The 18,611-nt window shown below is 50.6% G+C and overlaps 7 protein-coding genes across 7 annotated transcripts; 4 read left to right on the forward strand and 3 right to left on the reverse strand.

Annotated features, from left to right (window-relative positions):
- Positions 1 to 121: 121 nt before the first annotated feature.
- TRV_06673 (uncharacterized protein) lies at positions 122 to 1,273 on the forward strand (the record flags this gene model as incomplete). The annotated part of the gene is made up of 1 exon (XM_003019223.1): positions 122 to 1,273. The coding sequence occupies one exon, from the start codon at positions 122 to 124 to the stop codon at positions 1,271 to 1,273; it is 1,152 nt and encodes a 383-aa protein (XP_003019269.1).
- Positions 1,274 to 2,056: 783 nt separating this feature from the next.
- TRV_06674 (PHD finger and JmjC domain protein, putative) lies at positions 2,057 to 6,420 on the forward strand (the record flags this gene model as incomplete). Its single annotated transcript, XM_003019224.1, has 2 exons — positions 2,057 to 5,572; positions 5,629 to 6,420. 2 exons carry the CDS (start codon positions 2,057 to 2,059, stop codon positions 6,418 to 6,420), a joined length of 4,308 nt encoding a protein of 1,435 aa, XP_003019270.1.
- Positions 6,421 to 7,621: 1,201 nt separating this feature from the next.
- On the reverse strand, positions 7,622 to 9,231 carry TRV_06675 (uncharacterized protein; the record flags this gene model as incomplete). The annotated part of the gene is made up of 3 exons (XM_003019225.1): positions 7,622 to 8,919; positions 8,966 to 9,121; positions 9,195 to 9,231. The coding sequence occupies 3 exons, from the start codon at positions 9,229 to 9,231 to the stop codon at positions 7,622 to 7,624; spliced, it is 1,491 nt and encodes a 496-aa protein (XP_003019271.1).
- Positions 9,232 to 10,303: 1,072 nt separating this feature from the next.
- TRV_06676 (uncharacterized protein) lies at positions 10,304 to 10,970 on the reverse strand (the record flags this gene model as incomplete). The annotated part of the gene is made up of 3 exons (XM_003019226.1): positions 10,304 to 10,388; positions 10,543 to 10,824; positions 10,927 to 10,970. 3 exons carry the CDS (start codon positions 10,968 to 10,970, stop codon positions 10,304 to 10,306), a joined length of 411 nt encoding a protein of 136 aa, XP_003019272.1.
- Positions 10,971 to 11,838: 868 nt separating this feature from the next.
- TRV_06677 (uncharacterized protein) lies at positions 11,839 to 13,416 on the forward strand (the record flags this gene model as incomplete). Its single annotated transcript, XM_003019227.1, has 3 exons — positions 11,839 to 11,846; positions 11,998 to 12,416; positions 12,476 to 13,416. 3 exons carry the CDS (start codon positions 11,839 to 11,841, stop codon positions 13,414 to 13,416), a joined length of 1,368 nt encoding a protein of 455 aa, XP_003019273.1.
- Positions 13,417 to 13,783: 367 nt separating this feature from the next.
- TRV_06678 (uncharacterized protein) lies at positions 13,784 to 15,046 on the reverse strand (the record flags this gene model as incomplete). Its single annotated transcript, XM_003019228.1, has 3 exons — positions 13,784 to 14,509; positions 14,625 to 14,804; positions 14,858 to 15,046. 3 exons carry the CDS (start codon positions 15,044 to 15,046, stop codon positions 13,784 to 13,786), a joined length of 1,095 nt encoding a protein of 364 aa, XP_003019274.1.
- Positions 15,047 to 15,344: 298 nt separating this feature from the next.
- Positions 15,345 to 18,360, forward strand: TRV_06679 (uncharacterized protein; the record flags this gene model as incomplete). Its single annotated transcript, XM_003019229.1, has 3 exons — positions 15,345 to 15,724; positions 15,851 to 18,143; positions 18,217 to 18,360. The coding sequence occupies 3 exons, from the start codon at positions 15,345 to 15,347 to the stop codon at positions 18,358 to 18,360; spliced, it is 2,817 nt and encodes a 938-aa protein (XP_003019275.1).
- Positions 18,361 to 18,611: the final 251 nt, after the last annotated feature.

The raw sequence follows: 18,611 nt of genomic DNA on the forward strand, positions 1-18,611 counted from the left end.
AGAGCTACCGTCCTTCTTGACAGGCTCTCCTCTAGCCCAAAAGGTAGATACCAAGCTGTTGTCACCGTATAACGCGATGACAACCTTCTTCCTGCGTCGTTCGGTGGAAAAGGCCTTTCAGCTGGATGAGCCGCCCGTTGATCTTACCTTGGACCTTCGGAAGCCATTGGTGTCTAACCCGCCCCATATCACATCAGTCGTGGATGATATCATGTACATTGTGAACAAAGTCATACAACAGACCCTAGCAACAGCTCAGCGGTCGGCAATCACCAGCGTGGTGCCTACGATAGCCCGAGTGCTTGGTGCTGATTTCATCGGTATGGTACACCGAAAGATGCGAGACGAAACGCACCCCAGACCCGTTGTGCCAGGCGGCCAGCCTCCCCCTGCTATGGTGGTGTCTTTTCTTGTGCTCGTCAACAACCTGGACGTTGCTGTCGACTACTTGGAGCGCATTGTGAAACGACACATGGAGTCCACAGATACCGGGGCCGACGTAACCAATGATGCCAGCGCTCAACCCCGGATATCGATGCTGTTCCCGCTTGCTGACGATGCTCAGGTGGTCCTAAGTACGCTACGGTCGTTGTCTGCTACCTTTACGTCCAAGGCGCAGGATCTCATCGGCGATGGCATCCAAGTCATATTCAACAACGTGCTCAAGTCCCGTCTCCGTCCTATCCTTGCAGACGCCTTCAGGGACGCCGAGTACCAGCCCCCGGACGGCGAAGGAGAAGATGGAGCGTACGGAGCAGGCCCAGGTGCTGAAGACGACGCCCTGATGCACCATGAAACCGGGCACCATCACGGCCTGGTCCGCCAGCGGTTTGCAGCTGGCTGGCGGGACCTCATGCTGCCAATCGCTCGCATCTTGACCGCCAACACCTTTGACCGCTTGCTCGGCGTGACGCTGACATCGTTGTCGAGGCTGCTGGAAAAACGGCTCTGGTCTTACCACGGGCGGGTCAACGCCCTGGGGACCACCAAGCTAGAGCGAGACGTTACCGGGATAATAGCCGCTGCAGTGGACGTGGCTGAGGGCCACCACCATGACGCTGCCACTGCTGCCGCTGCTGGGGAGAGAGGAGGCAGCATTGGCGGCAGAGCAGGCCGGTACCGTCACCGCGAGACCTTTGCCCGGTGCACGCAGATAGTGATGGTCATGGGTATGGAGGAGGAGGAGTGGGAGGAGATCTCGCAGGCGGACGGCGACGTGGTGGACAAGCTGACGGTGGAAGAGCGGGCCCGCGCCAGGTCGATGGTAGTATAGCAGGTCTCCCCGCCTAACGCTGACTGCGTGTGTTTATATCAGAATTTTCTTGGTAGTCCCCCAGATATCCAGATATCAAAATGCAAAAAAATTGGTAGCCCCTGGCCGACGTCCCCGTCCCCCCTTCGCCCACCACGCAGCAACCCCTGACTCTCCACAGCTACAGACAGCACTGGTAGCCCATCCCGCAGCCCTTTTAGTCCCTTTTCTTCCTTTCTTCCGGCCTTCCTCGCAGCGTAAAACGAGGATGTCTGACCTGCATGCTGGCCCTGTATCTGTATTACCGCTTAAATTACGATAGCCCGCACACCCTCCGCGGCACCCTCGTAACAAAGACCGTAATCCCAGTACCGTACCGTCCAAAAGCTTCGTCTTTTTCTTGTCTTTTTCTTTTTTTTTCTTCTTCTTCTTGACTTCTCGCAAAGCAACCAAAAAAGACGACCGACCGAACACTTCACCTTTCGCGCCGCCGCTGCACCACCGACCACCGACCACCGACCAAGCTGCCTCCCGACCGCTGATGGGCGTCTTCCTGCGTCGAAGCTGACGGCCGTCCTGCAGCCAGCACGAGAAACGAACCGAGAACGTCGCCCGCCAGGCCGCCGGGCGCTGCGTCGATGCTTGCGGCCGCCGTCGACGCCAACCGTCCGCCCTCGAGAACTCCCCGCCATCAACAGCCTCTCTGCCTGCAACGCGCCGATGCTGCAACCCGGCCTGGCCTGATCTCCCTCTCCAGCCCGGCCTGTCTCTGTGTGCACCGCCAGACGCCCTGCCTTCCCGGCCATGGCGCCCTCGACCTCGTTCGGCGCCCATCCTACCAACCGCCCGTCGCACTACCGCACTCCCTCCCCTCCTCGCCATGCGATCGAGCCGCTCTCCCCCCGTCTCTCCTTTGCCGCTGCGGCCAGTCCTGCTGCGCTTCCGCGTCGTGACCGGCTAGGGAAGCCAGGCGCCAGCGGCTCCGGCCGAGGCGGCGATGGGTCTGTTCCGTCGGTGGACGAGGCATGGAGACACAGCAGCAACAGTCATCGGGGCGTCGAGCCGCTAGAGCACCACCATCAACATCCAGCACCACCACCACCACCACCACCACAGCAGCAGCAGCAACAACAACAACCACACCCAGAATACCAGCATCATAATCACCAGCAGAACCAGCAGCAGTCCCCCGGCAGGCCCGGCGGACACGCCAGGTCCAGGTCTACCATCGACACTCTTGCTACAATAGCACTAGCCACCAGCCCGACCTTCTCTCCTCTCGCCTACGATGGACCGGACGAGCCCATCATCTCGCCTCTCGGGCATCAGGGAGCTGCTCCGGACATCGACGAGAGACCGTCGAAGCGAGCAAAGTCTGAAAAGGCGCACTCGCCGGGCTGGCAGAGACTCGGAGACAGGCCAGCAACGAGCCATGTCTCCACCCTCGACAGCATGAAAACAGACGCCGAGCTGCTGCTCAACTTCGCCAGACCGACCAACTCTCCCCACTACTCCCCTCACATCACTCCTCTGTCTCGAGTCACTACAGAGAACTCTACTCACTCCTGGAACACCGATCTGTGGCGCGGTCCTGCCTCTGCGGTTGCTGCCTACGACCATGGCGATGTCACGCGCGACAGAGGTGTTCCCGCCTGGCCTGGGATGGCAGGAAGTGCAAACGGTGTCCCGCCTGTCAGGCTACGATCTCAGTCAGATGGCGCTGCCGCACTCTCCCGACCAGCCATGAACGGCCTTTTGCCCGACTCGCCTCTCTATCCCTCTGCAATGGGGGTTGCGCTTGAAGACGACCCGGAAGAGGAAGAGAAGCCTGCAAGGAAGAAGAAGAAGTATAAGAATATTCCTACTCCTTCTGCTCCTCCAACTCCTTCATGGGGCCAAGAGACGCCCGTTATACCGTTTTCTAAACCGTCTCAAGACAAGGAACCAACCAAATCCAAACCACGAACGAAACAAAAGGCCGCCGAAGATGGCAGCTCTGCCGGCCAGACGAACTGTGCGGCATGTAACCGGGACCGTGCCCCAGCTGGAGTCGGAGGAGACGATGCAGAGGTTACCTGGGTCAATTGCGACGGATGTGACCAGTGGTTCCATATCGTCTGCTGCGGCTTCAAGAGCGACCATGAGATACGGACCGTGGACAAGTTCATCTGCACCAAATGTCGCCCGGTACACGGCCCGACCACCTTCGTTCGCAAGTCCACTCGTCCTCGAACGGCTATCGATTACGCAGGCCTGAACCAAGGATTTGTGAAACCCCCCTCCGAAGAGCACGAAAACATCCATCTTGCTGCCATAAAGCAAGGTACCATAACCTTCCTGCCGGATCACTTCGCCAGGATGCCGCCTGATTTGGTTACCGCTTCATACTTTGAACGCGGGGCTGGCATGATCGAGCCGATTGTTATTCCCGCTCATATGAACTCGCGCGCAGGTTTCGATTTCCACGAAGCTACTACCGAAGAAGAATTCGACGCAACCATACCCGAAGATAACGGTTATGAGGAGGCTATTGACTGCGGCCAGGATCTCCTGGACATGGTCATCCCCAAGGGCCTCACAGTAAAGGCCGTAGGTGAGATCTACGGACCAGAGGAAAAGATCGAAGTCATCGACGTTAAATCGCAGCAAGGCGAAGAGAAGAAATGGACTATGCAGAGATGGATGGATTACTATTACGATACTAGCTCCACCAAGATGGTCAAGAATGTTATAAGTCTTGAAGTCTCACAGTCTCCGGTAGGACGGCTCTTGCGGCGTCCGCGAGTGGTTCGCGAACTTGACCTCCAGGACTCAGTCTGGCCACCTGAACAGCAGGCTCTTGGAGACTATCCAAAGGTCCAGTTTTATTGCCTGATGTCCGTTGCCGACTGCTACACTGATTTCCATATCGACTTCGGCGGCTCGTCGGTGTATTACCACATACTAAAGGGGAAGAAAACCTTCTTCTTCATCCCGCCCAAGGAGAAGCATTTGAAAAAGTACGACGAATGGTGTAATTCCCCTGCTCAAGACACCACCTTTCTCGGAACGGAATCCAAAGAGTGTTATCGAGTAGACCTTTCCGAGGGTGACACGATGCTGATTCCGTCTGGTTGGATCCATGCTGTTTGGACACCGGAAGACAGCCTGGTTATAGGCGGTAACTTTTTGACCAGGATGAACTACGCGATGCAGCTCAAGATCACGAAGATGGAAAAGGACGCCAAAGTCCCGCGGAAATTCCGATATCCATTTTTCCAAAAGATTATGTGGCTAACTGTCCTGAAATATCTGGCTGATGACCCCATACCGCCGCGGCTTCGGGATGCTTTTGCTCAAGACGAAAATTACCAATTCCATCGTGAAAACCCCGTTTATCACCCAGAAGCAGAAGAATTTGCTGCCAGTCAGGAGCCAGGGTCTGATTATTATGACGCCAAATTCTACTCCCAAAGCGAAATTGACGGACTTCCCGAATTGGCCAAATACATTCTGAGAACTGCATTGATTGCAGGCGGCTACAAGGTCGATGGCGTTACGAAGGAAACGAGAAACGCCGTCAGCAGGTCTATTCCCAAAGGCCAAGGTGATCCCGTTGATATTGCTCAGAAATTCGGAGTTTGGGTAGCTTGGAAACGGGGCAATGAACTTGCACCTCAGTGGACTCGTCCCGGAGCAATCGTCATGGATGTAAAAGTCGACATGTCTGATAAACGTCGGAGCACTCGACCACGCAAACAGTCCGAGCGTGCTATGACTGGCTCTCAAAAGTCGAGACCATCACTAAACAGTACCCAGAAGCCGTCTGATCAAGGATCCCAACCTGCAGTTAGTACGCCTCTGCGAGACGTCTCCGCTTCTTCTAGCAGTGGAACACCTGCTGGAGAAATACGCAGGCCTTCTGTTGCTGAGAACAAAGGCTTGGAGGCCAACCCACGGCAGACGCCTAAAGCTGCAAGCCTCGGTCCTAAAAGAATCGCTTGTGACCCTTGCCGAAAACGCCGTATCAAATGTCGTCACAAGGAGGGTGGTGGTCTCGATGCTAGCTCCGACCAAGAAACTGCTAAGGATCCTTCTCTTGGTGCAAATGGGGGAGACACGACCCTCACTACATCACGGCCTGACGATTCCATAGATAGGGCAAATGGGGATTCTCTACCTTATCGCAATGGCATACCACACCAGGCAAGCATTTCCGGCCCCAATCCTCCGGACGCGGGCGGAAACGGGTTGAGGAGACCTCAGGAAACAAGTCCTGGATCATCAAGTTCTAGTAAGAAGGGCAGAATAAAGGCCTGCGAGGAATGTCGGAAGAGTAAGGTCAGTATATTCCCCCCTTTTATTACCTCATAACCACATGTATTAATACATACTAGCGCCGATGCATCCATGATGAAGCCGGTCGAGTCGACCCGGTCAAGATCCAAGAGCAACCCAAGACAAAACGTTCACGTCCTGAAGATGAGAAATCAAGCCCCCCGAAAAAGCAGAAGCGCGGTGAGAATAAATCACCACGCAGCACAGAAGATACATCTTCCAGCACAAAGAATGATACAGATTCTGCTCAAGACTCTAAGATCGACAGTTCAAAAGACAAGGCGCATGTTCTCAAGTCCAACTTCCCTCGAGATAGCCCTCTTTATTCGTCTCCTCCAGCTGGAAACTCAGAGGCAGAAGCTCCTTCTGAACATCCAATTGCCCCAGAGTCCATGCTCCCAATTGGCAGCCTTGTGTCCCCTCCAACGTCCCTAGTCGACGATATTGATGGAGTTCCTGGCTCATTGGATGGTGAAAAGGGCAAAGCTGTAGAGGGAGATCGAAATACGGACAAGCCTTTATCAATTCATACCCCAACCTCTATATCTTATCACCAATCCCGCTACCCTTCTCTCAACACGAAAGTTGCCGATGGACAAAAGCAGCGCTCATCCAAGGACCGTTCTTCTGCCTCAGGCTTATCCCCGTCTTCTCCAGTCAGGTCAAAGACTTCTTCAAGACCCGGATCGTCTCACCGTGCAAACGATGGCCACGGGCCATCCTCAAGGAGGGCACACGATCGAGCTAGCTTCGCAGAAGCCGATGTTGACCCTGATAGCATAAAGCTCATTCGACAACTTCAAGAAGAAGACTTCGGACTTCGACGCAGACCTGCAAAGCCAAGACACTAAACATTCATTTTCTCAATCCGTTTCCTTATGCTCTCCTTTGCTTCTAACCATTTTATTCTAACAAGTTTTCTACACATTTATTGTGTTGGACTCAAGGCCCCATCTTCTATGTTCTTTTACTATCTATTCCTTACCCTTCCTTACCCTTTTCCTTGCTTTTTCTTCATTTACTCTCTTCACTTCTCTACCTTTTCACTCATACTTTTGGTACCGCCTTACTTTGTACATAGGTATGTTCATCACACAACGTTTGAACCGAAAGTCCTGCTTCATGCAAGCTAGGAATATGCGTGTCTTTTGCTTTTCTTTTCTTTTCTTTTCTTTTCTTTCTTTCTTTCTTTTTTTTTTTTTTTTTTTAGGAACCTTGGGAGTTATCTGGCGAAACAGGCCTACATACCAAATATCTGAGGCGCCTTTTCCCTTGTTTTCTGGCGTATTGGAGTTGAATTCTAGGCTGGGGATGGAAGTCTGGTTTCTAATGGACAAAGTCAAACCCTCTTTCTATTCGATCTTGTGTTTCGTTCATAACTGCTTGCCTTGTTATATATTACCATTTGTAGCAGAGTTGAATATGTTTAGATAGGGGTGCGGGAGAGTGGATGTAATAATTGAACTTCAATTCAATTCTGCTACAGTCACATTGGAGCCAGACACTGCGCGTTCAAAATATTAGAAATTTAAAGCTGACGCTCTCTGCCTAGGCAGTTGATATAATATCGGCTACTCGTAGTAAAGTACTTGTATAGCCAAAGAGAAATAGCTAACTAGGCAATCGCTTCCATTTTCTTGTTTATTTAACAATGAGATTAAAATTGTTGCTGAGAATAACACAAAGCGAAGACAAAGCTGAAAACTGGATATGGGCCGCCATTTAAGCCATTAGAGCGGGGATTGATAGAAGAAAAAGAGAACAGTAACTAGCCATGAAAAGGCGAGTAAGCAACCGCTCCCCAAGGAAAGTTTCACGACCCCGATTTAACAGTGAAGAGGGAGAAGAGACAACAAGCATAGACAGCATAAAACCAGATCAAACCCTGATCATCAGGAATACTGTGAAGAGCATTTGAGCCTAGGTAGTTGGACGGATAGGGTGCGCCAGTCTGCAAAAGCAGAAGCTGGATATCTTCCCCCGACCGAGAACCTCTTTCCGACACTCAGGCTAAGGTGCAGGCATGACATAGAAAGAAGCATGGTATCAGATTCAACCGCGGGAATAGGGATGGAAGCCTCGGTGGGCTCCACGTCCTCCTCCACGATAGTTAGCACCCGGCCTTCCAGCATTTCGGGGGCCAGTAGGAGCATTTGCGGGCGGAGCACTCTGCGGCTGAGGCGATGCAACTGGTTGCGGAGGCTTATTCCCAACATTAGGAGACATACCGCGTCCCATAGGCCCTCCAGCGCTTCCAGCACGGCCCATACCCTGAGGACCAGTCGGGAGGTTAGGTTGGGGGGTGTCATCATACATCCCCTCCCAAGATTGGTTGCCTTGCTGATATCCTGAGAATGTCCGGGGATCGGCCGCCCGTCGAGCTTGCTGTTGTTCATACTTCTGTTGTTCGAATGCAATTTGTTCCTGGGCATTGTACCCTGGGCCTCCCCTGTTGTTTGCAAAGTTTCCAGGCATTGGAGGGGTGCCAGCTGAACCAGTTGGGCCGGGGCCACCAGCAACGTTTCCTCCCATCTGGCCACCCATACCACCGCCTGTGAATCCAGGTCCTGTTTGGCCTTGATTTGGCATTTGGTTCATTTGCTGCATTTGTTGCATTTGCATCTGTTGTTGCATGGGGTTCATCATTCCTTGCATCCCTTGCGCGTTGGGGGGTGTCGGGGAGGCTGGAGGCATTCCTCCTTGCTGAGTACCTGGCTGTTGTTTCATTTGATTCATTTGTTGCATCTGTTGCATTTGCTGCATCTGTTGGAGGACAGCCGGGTTCATGCCTCCCATGGCTGGGTTCATGCCTTGGGCCTGAGCAGAAGCCATTTGCTGCTGCATTAGAGCAAAGTATTGTTGCATCCGTTGCCAATATTGGGCCATCATTTGTGGTGTCATGCCACCTGCCATGTTTGTTTGGTTCTGGGTATTGCTTTGCTGGCCTGAATCGGATCCACTGCCACGGTCGTCTTTGAATCGATCATCGCGGAACCCGCGTTTGCCTAACCGCCGGCTCTCCTCATCGTCTCTGAGGTTGCCGCGGGGTTGAGCCTTTTTTACCTCAATTGCTTTCCCGTGGATCTCCAGAGGGACTGAGAGGGTTGCCTCGACAGCGGCTTCACTATCAAAGGTGACAAAACCAAATCCTCGAGGCCGTCCAGTATCCTTGTCAATCATGAGAGTTGCATCGACAACGCGGCCAAACTGCATAAAAAATTGCTTGAACTCTTGTTCGGTGGCTTCCTGGCTCACTCCACCAACAAAAATCTTACTGGTCCGTTCCTGTTCGTCTCGAGGTATTGCTCGTTTAGGGTCGATCTTGTAAAGTTGGTCAGCAAAAGATCTGGCTAAGTAAGATAGCAGATGTTGTGAGAGAAAGTCATACAATTTTACCATCCAAATAATGCTCCTTGACCATGACTGTATTTACAGTCTTTGGGTCAGTGAATGTAAGGAAGCCAAACCCTCTTGATCGACCAGACGCTCCATCTCGCATAACAGTACATTCGTGGACTTCTCCAAACTGGGAAAAGTATTCCTTGAGAGATTCTAAAAGCATATATCGTCAGATACGCACATCATGGCATGTGTAGCTCATTATTGAGAAGAGGCTTGCACATACGGTCTGTAGTCTCCCAGTTCAATCCACCAATAAACATTTTACTATTTTAGTATATAGTATTAGCCCATATTCACTATGTGTAGTATGCATGGAGAGTGTAGCATGTGTCCGATGCAGGCGTATCAAGCAAAACGGACAAAGGAGTAAAAAAAGAAATAAGAGTCGAGACATCGTGGCTGCGCCCTCAAGAAAATGAAAATTCCATCGAAAGGACAAGAGAAGTTCTGCGCCTGATGACTTTTCGGCGCTGATCAGCCGAGATTCTATGTCGCGCCGACGGCCATGTCGTGGTCGGTGAATGCCAGGGGGTTGCTGGCGACGTATGCGAGCCGGACTTCATTCGCATAGACAATCTCGTAAAGTTTGATAACAACTTTCTTCCCTCCATGGTCATGTAACAAGTATGGAGAGTTGTGATAGCTCTCGCAAGCGATGGGCTCAGCGTGCTGTTGGGCGCTTTACAGTCGAGGGAGATGTGATGTTGACCTCAGACGGTCATCACACGCTCATGCCGGAACTAGGTGCAGGGCTCATCTGTGGTTCTTGGTCTTGGTCTTGTGGGATCTGTAATTGTGCACCCGTCGAGCTTCAATAAACTGAGAATTGGAATTTTTCGAAGTTCTTTTTTCCGATAATCCTCTGCCTGATTCTATGTCCGAAGCTAGGTAATGTTCGATATTCCACATCGAAGACAGTTAAGTAGATAACTGCTTTTTGCACTGCTCTATCAAGATATACCGACAAGATATATAGTATCTGATATACTATAGTCGTTCCACAGCGGAATCGTGCAGAGGCATTAATGCATGAAATACCCTCGATCTCTTTTCAGCCACTGAACTGATAAACCCCATCGAATTATGGCCAGCACCCTCTTTTGCCCCTGGTACCCTTTCCATTAAATGTCCAAATAGAAAACTGCGCAGCAGCCATGTCAGGGTCAAGCAAGCTCAGCTGAAAGTTCCGGGTAAATTTCAAGGATGCCCTTCCACCTATGTGTGACCCCATAATCCGCGCACACACCACATTTTCGACCTTTAAAAGCCATCGAATTCATATTCCATGCATAGGCCGGCAGTCGAGAGGCGTTTCGTTATCTTTGGCGCGAGTCACTGAGGATATTTATCGACCTTTCTTCCGGATAAAGGGAGGAGAATCATATGGATAAAATATTGTCCACCCTGGAAAATTGGACTACCAACGATCCAAGTAGATCCATAATGTCTTTAAAACTCTTTCCCGGCGGCAACCGACGCAACTGGCCGATTGGTTTTGATGGTGTAAAGAGTATGGTAAAATGGGCAATATAACGGGAATGAAACTCAAACCTGTCAAAGGCATAACTTACCCGTCTTCTTTTATACCTGTGCCTTGGCTCTCAGGCTCATTTGAAGCCTGTCCACCGCCGCTAGTGTCCGCAGCTGTAGGCGTACCCTGGGCACCATTCTGGGCTGATGGTGGTTCTGGTTTCTGCTCTTGAGCAGGCTGCTGCTGCTGAGTCGGGGCAGGCTGTGTAGAACTGGGTGTTTCTGCTATCTCTGTCTTGGTGGTAGGAGGAGGCTGGGACGGTGTTTGTGCCGTGGCGGCGGGAGGCGCAGATGATGTTGCCGGGGTCTCATCGGCGTCATACCTATCCAGCAGGTCAGAAATACAGAATACCTGCCACACGCAAGCTCAAGAAAGCAGCAACAAGCAATCCAAAACAATAGTAATGCAAGGGAGAGCAGCTTACAGGTCGGCGAAGAGATCCTCTTCGAGGTCCTCTGGCTCAGTCATGGTTCCTCGAGCAGCAACCGAAATGAGACTGAAAGGTCGTAAAAAGTCAGACTACCGCCGACAGCTAGATACACTGCGTCAGTCTCGTTAGTTCAGGCCGTTATTCGCGATATCTTGAAGCTGCAAGGCAGCGCTCTTGTGCGTGTGCGAGGTGGTGTCAGAAGCAGAGAGAAAGCCGGCGAGGTTGGATGGTTTTTTCATCCTCGAGGGTGGCTTGGCTGACTAAGCAGTGCCATCGGAGGCTAAAAAAACATCCAACGTCAACGACAAAAGCTGTGCGAAGATGACAGCCAGACAGCTTGACAGCCGCCACCGTCGAGGGAGGATAGATGCTGGAGCGAGGCATAGTTGCATAGCGGGCGCCTAGGCGTCTCTCCCTGTATTGATTTTGTACCTGCTGGCCGCCACAATGTCGAGTAAAAAGGGGCGACAAGACCAGCACCACACGCCGCAGGTATGTGCAGCTTGCTAGCTATACGACCATCCCCCGTCTGCTGGGGCTCTTTCAAGCTAACAAACAGCTCGCAGGAAATGGTTCAGGTCGGTCCGTGACTCGAGATGCCTTACCCCATACCCCCAGATCAATATCTCTCCTTTTATTGCTTGCGACTTTTTGCCAGGGAGTCAATTATTACTGATAAGCTGATAACATGCGATAATCCACAGACCATACGTCTTCGTACGTTATCGACTCCCCGCCCCCACCGCCACTGCCATTCCTCTTATTCGCATAGCAGCCACTGACTCTTTATATAGTCGAGGAGGACTCCCGTTCTGGAGATCAATATCGTCGTCCTCTCGGCCGCAAAGCCCTCATATTCCGTTCAACCAAAACACCGTTGTCGGAGCTTCTTACGCCCATACAGATATGTTGAAGTATGTCTCTGCCCCCTTTGCTGATATAGCTGTTTAAAAAGTTCTATGAAAATGAATCTCAATACTGACTTGGGAGCTGGCATAGGGGTGTCCCTCCTAGTTCCAGATCGTCCACACCATCGCGGCCCTCGCTGTCCCCCACCTCAAGCAGGGTCCGTGACGCGAACCGTGGAAAACCCGCCAAAAGAACATCATCTTCACAGCATCCATATACCAGCTTCCTTTCCCAAGGATCTGGAGGCTTAGTACCAGATATAGATGATGACGATGACGGTGATGAAATAGGTTACGAGGACGATGAGGACGAGTTCGGACTTCCAAGTGTTACCAACATGCGACGACAACGGGCCAAGCCATCGCCGGGTTATAGCCTTCCGGTGAAGACAACCCAGTCCACCCCTGAACCAAGCAGCCATGTAAATGCTTCAAACCTGATTCCCAGTATGCACAGAATGCGCCTCCGAGCGAACAGTACAGACATTGCCGAGGAACGGTCGAATTTAACCTATCCTACAGCAAATAAATCAGAGGGCAAGATACTCCGGCCACAGTATAAAGATATATTGAAGGGTACGTTTAGTTTTATGCGTATTGCTATCCTATTTAACTGGCTAATTATGATATACCAGATCCTGCAAACTCATTGAATTTAATTAACCACTCCCCGCCACCACCTGGAGCTAGTGCAAAGGAGACAGAAGCTCATTCTACTCGAATAAGTCGAGTGAACAAATTTAAACGGATACTCCAATCCAGTACCGTATCGTTGCCTGAGCTCCGTGATCTAGCTTGGTCGGGTATCCCAGAAGAGGTCAGGGCAATGACCTGGCAACTACTGCTCGGGTACTTGCCCGCGAACAGTGATCGTCGTGTCTCAACACTAGAGCGTAAGCGAAAGGAATATCTCGATGGCGTACGGCAAGCCTTCGAGCGTAATTCGTCAATTGGTTCGAAAGCTGTGCCTGCTACCTCCTCGACTCCAAATTTAGGTGGTGGGAGAGGGATTGATGAGGCAATCTGGCATCAAATCAGTATTGATATCCCACGGACTAACCCCCATATACCCCTTTATGCCTACGAGGCAACACAACGGTCACTCGAGCGAATCCTCTATGTTTGGGCAATTCGACATCCTGCTAGTGGATATGTCCAAGGGATAAATGATCTTGTCACTCCTTTCTGGCAGGTTTTTCTGGGCTCATACATTACGGATTCTGACATTGAGCAAGGCATGGATCCTGGCCAGTTACCGCAACCAGTGATCAATGCTGTAGAAGCAGACTCCTTTTGGTGCTTGACCAAACTTCTTGACGGCATCCAAGATAATTATATTTATGCACAGCCTGGGATACACAGGCAAGTTAATGCACTTCATGACCTCACGAGACGCATTGATCTAGCATTGACCAAACACCTTGAGAATGAGGGAGTCGAGTTCATGCAATTCAGCTTTCGATGGATGAATTGTCTACTTATGCGGGAAATCAGCATCAAAAATACAATAAGGATGTGGGATACATATATGGTAGCGTACCCTCGAAAAGCGCTAGACCCCAAAGGATCATGCTAATTGAATTCCAGGCAGAGGAGCAAGGGTTTTCACGGTTTCACCTATATGTTTGCGCTGCATTCCTTGTCAAGTGGTCGGAACAGCTGCTGAAGATGGATTTTCAGGTTTGTCTTGCCCGTTATTGCTAAGCTTCCATAGCACATGCTGATCGTGGGGTAGGAGGTTATGATGTTCCTCCAGGCACTCCCAACGCGAGAGTGGACAGAGAAGGATATAGAGCTGCTCTTGAGCGAAGCTTTCATATGGCAAAGCTTGTTTCAAGATTCAAGCGCGCATCTCAGATCAGGCGGCGCCGCTGTAGAGAGGCCCCACTCGACTGCATAGACCACTTTAAGAGCGTATTCATGAAATGAATCATGATGTTCGACTAACTAAAGTGGATGCCCTTTTGATTGAATGCCCAAAGAAGCTTTAGGAATTCCCCTTCGTCACACATCCGGGCACGCTTGTCCGCGAGCTTGGTATCATCTTCAAGAACTTGTCTGATCTTTTCTCGGACGAGATTTGTCACCTTTCCACGTTTCGTGGGACCAGGTTTGGAGGAGGCCGTCTGGGCCTTCTCCGTTTTAAAGAAGTCAGGAACGTCATCCTCGTCATCAACATCCATTATTTCATCAACTTCCTCCTCGCCTTGGTCATCATCTTCCTCGGTGATCATCTGCTGGTCCCCATCCAGGAGGTCTGAATCAACCGGGATATTGTTTTGGGCACACCATGTGCAGTAGTTAGCTTCTAGCATACTCACAACGCTAGTAGTTCCAAGGAAACTAGATCTCAGTGTCTTGTTCTTCCTAACAAAGGCAATTCTAAGAAGACCATCCCATTCATCGTAGCTAATATCCGGTCGTGGGACTTTCGGGACAATGCGAACCACACTAGATTCAACAGCAGGCGGCGGCTTAAAGTTGTTTTTGCCCACTTTCATGATATGATCTATTTTTGCCCACATTTGTGCATTCACGGATAAACGACTGTACAGCTTGTCTCCCGGCTTTGCGAACAGTCGCATTGCAAATTCACGCTGAAACATGAGGATGCATACTCTGGGTGCTGGGTTCGTAGCTAGCAGTTTGAAGGTCAATGGAGACGAAATCTGTACGCCAGTAGTCAGTGGATGGCGCTTGTTATATCCCACAATCCGACAGATGATTATTTAAGATCTATACCTGGTACGGAGTGTTGCTTATGCAGACATCGAAGTAAGGTACCTCTGTCTTCATAACATCTCCAAGCAGGACTTCCAGTCTCTTCTGTTCCGGCTTTCCTTGTACACGCTTTGTGAGTTCTGCCGCCATTCTTGGATCCAATTCCACGGCTATGACTTTTTTGGCCTTCTCCAGGATCTTAACGGTCAAGTTTCCAGAACCAGGTCCGACTTCTAGGACAGTCTACAGTTTGACATTAGTTGAAGCATCCCCAAAGAGCAGACAGTAAAACCTACGTCACTTTGTTTTAGATCTGCCTTGTCAACAATAGCCTGAGCTACTCCAGGGTTCTTCAAGACGTGCTGGCCTATATCTGTATTCATGCGGAATATGTTGTGGGCTGCCTTGGTTTTGGCGACGGCCTGCGCATATGGACTGCTCGCCTGTGCCGCATTATTGCGCTTCCCTTGCTTTGCCTTGGGCATCTTGACCTTCTCCGTGAGCTGTCTGTTCTGTCAGGTCCTCTCTTGCAGCCCCCAAAGCTCACTGATATATCCGTCCTAACAAATTTCCTGCCAGCGCTCCTGATAAATTTTGTGTTCGGAAAAAAAAAAAAAAAAAAAAANNNAACGGCGCGGAAATACATTTATCCGCAATATATAAAAAAGGTGGCCGGCCTAGGCTCCAGGCAGTTTACGGGAAGCCCGTCCAGCTTCGAGCTTCCTTGAAGCCAACAAGAAACCAACTACATTAACAGCTACATATATCCCCGTACTACCGACGATGTCAGGGCGCAAGGATTTCCTCAGCCAGCCAGCACCCGAAAACTACGTTGCTGGACTGGGCCGTGGTGCGACCGGTTTCACGACTCGGTCTGATCTTGGGCCCGCGCGGGAAGGCCCTACTCCAGAACAGATACAGGAAACCCTTGCAAAGAGGGCTGCGTTGCTGGGTACTGCACCCCCGACCGCATATGGTGCTTCGACTCGGGGGGAGAAGGGCGGGAAAGCAGATAAAGAGGAGGAGGATGATGACCGGTATCAAGACCCAGAGAACGAGACCGGCCTATTCGCCTATGGTCAATATGACCGAGATGACGATGAAGCAGACCAGGTGTACCAGGCTGTGGATGAGAAGATGGACAAAAGGCGCAAAGCGAGAAGGTATGTTTAATAGTCCCCCTTCCAGTCCAGTTTGAGTCTGTGCAAGAACCCAATAGTTTATCTTGTCCTAGAACTCCCTTTCGTTTTGAACAGATTACCAACATAAGCCACATCGTGTTACAATAGGGAAGCTCGGGAACGCCAGGAAATGGAAGAGTACGAGAGAAAAAATCCTAAAATACAACAACAATTCGCAGATCTCAAGCGGTCATTAGCTTCAGTCTCCGACGAGGACTGGGCTAATATTCCTGAAGTTGGAGATCTCACGGGCAAGAACCGAAGAGCCAGGCAAAATATGCGCCAGAGATTCTATGCTGTACCAGACAGCGTCATAGCGAACGCCAGAGACTCAACTGAGTTTAGCACTACCATCAACGACGACGGGACTGAGTCATACGTTCCTCGAGGTGAAAATGCTGACGGAACAATCACCAATTTTGCTGATATTGGTGCCGCCAGAGATAAGGTGCTTCAGGTTCGCCTGGATCAAGCAGCCGAAGGCTCGAACGGAGATGTTGCCTCCGGCAGTGCAACGTCGATTGATCCGAAGGGCTACCTGACAAGCTTAACGAAATCTGAGATGAAGGCTGGTGAGGTAGAGATTGGAGATATCAAACGTGTGCGGACACTTCTGGAGTCGGTCACCAAAACCAACCCGAAACATCCTCCCGGATGGATCGCCATTGCTCGTCTAGAAGAGATTGCGGGTCGCATTGGAGCCGCTAGGAATTACATTGCTAGAGGCTGTGAACTCTGTCCAAAAAGTGAGGATGTCTGGTTAGAGAATATCCGCCTCAATGATAACCACAACGCCAAAATCATCGCCGCAAACGCGATCAAAAATAATGATCGATCAACGAGACTCTGGATCGAAGCTATGAAACTGGAGTCTGATCCTCGAGCCAAGAAAAACGTCCTGAGACAGGCCATCCTGCACGTACCCCAATCAGTCACCATCTGGAAAGAGGCTGTGAACCTGGAAGAGAACCCCGAGGATGCACGCCTACTACTTGCCAAAGCCACTGAAATAATACCTCTCTCCGTTGAGCTATGGCTGGCACTGGCACGGTTGGAAACACCTGAGAATGCCCAAAAGGTCCTCAACGCAGCTCGTAAAGCGGTACCTACCAGTCGCGATATTTGGATCGCTGCAGCCAGGCTACAGGAGCAAATGGGGACCGCAAATAAAGTAAACGTGATGAAAAGGGCCGTCCAATCTCTTGCTAGAGACTCCGCCATGCCGAAGCGGGAAGAATGGATTGTCGAGGCTGAAAAATGCGAAGAAGAGGATGCAATTCTTACCTGCAACGCCATTATCCGAGAAACATTGGGGTGGGGTCTTGACGAAGACGATGACAGAAAGGATATCTGGATGGAAGATGCGAAGGGCAGTATTGCAAGAGGGAAATATGAGACGGCAAGGGCAATATATGCCTATGCACTCCGCATTTTTGTCAATAAGAAGTCAGTATGGCTTGCGGCGGCAGATCTAGAGCGGAACCATGGTACCAAAGAAAGTCTCTGGCAGCTGCTTGAGAAGGCTGTTGAGGCCTGCCCCCGATCTGAGGAACTATGGATGCAGTTAGCCAAAGAGAAGTGGCAGGCTGGCGAGATTGACAATACACGACGAGTTCTTGGGCGGGCATTCCACCAGAACCCCAACAATGAAGATATCTGGCTCGCGGCAGTGAAACTCGAGGCAGATACTAATCAAATCGAACAGGCCAGAGAACTACTGTCAACCGCTCGGCGAGAGGCTGGTACAGACAGGGTTTGGATCAAGAGCGTGGCTTATGAGCGCCAGCTCGGCAATAGGGATCATGCTTTGGATTTGGTCAACCAGGGTTTGCAGCTATATCCTAAAGCAGACAAGCTTTGGATGCTTAAGGGGCAAATTTATGAAAGTGACGGACAAATCCAACAAGCTCGGGAAGCATACGGAACAGGTACCCGAGCATGTCCCAAGTCAGTGCCGCTCTGGCTCCTTGCTTCAAGGCTAGAAGAGAAAGCCGGTGTTGTTGTGAAAGCCAGATCAGTACTTGATCGTGCTCGACTTGCCGTTCCAAAGAATGCCGAACTTTGGACCGAGAGTGTCAGGGTAGAACGCCGAGCAAACAATCTCAGCCAGGCTAAATCCCTTATGTCGAAGGCTCTGCAAGAAGTCCCGAATTCAGGTCTTTTGTGGAGTGAAAGCATATGGCACCTTGAACCTCGCACACACCGGAAACCTCGAAGCTTGGAGGCTATTAAGAAGGTGGACAACGATCCTATTCTCTTTGTCACCGTTGCTCGTATATTCTGGGGTGAAAGACGGCTGGAGAAAGCCATGACCTGGTTTGAAAAGGCCATCGTTGCGAATAGCGATCTGGGAGATGTTTGGGCATGGTACTATAAATTCCTTCTCCAGCATGGAACAGATGTAAGTCCTTGTCTCTTTTCAGTAGCTTCTTTTTTCTCAGTTCAACCTTGCTAACGCCTAATCTTTCATGTAGGAGAAACGCGAAGATGTCCTAACAAAGTGCATTGCTACGGAACCGAAACATGGAGAAATCTGGCAGACAGTGAGCAAAGATCCCGCTAATGCCCATAAAACCACCGAAGAGATCTTGAAGATTACACTCAATCGCTTGGAATAGGCTGTTGTATAAAATTGTTGACCATGGTTGGATCACTTCTCTCACGAATACGCCGCCTATATCATACATTTTCATGTCACTGACTACGGTCTTATTATTTGCAAACTGGAGTTCCATGGGGTAAATAGGGTACAGCATAATGATTTCATTTATAGATACCTACTTTTAAAACTATATCATGTCTAACGATTAGTAAAAGGCTCCTCCGGGGGTTTCTTATGAGCGAACATGCTATTTACTAGACGTGGTGA

This window comes from Trichophyton verrucosum, assembly GCF_000151505.1.
Source record: "Trichophyton verrucosum HKI 0517 chromosome Unknown contig00773_1.f1.exp, whole genome shotgun sequence".
In the NCBI taxonomy this organism is placed as follows: domain Eukaryota; kingdom Fungi; phylum Ascomycota; class Eurotiomycetes; order Onygenales; family Arthrodermataceae; genus Trichophyton; species Trichophyton verrucosum.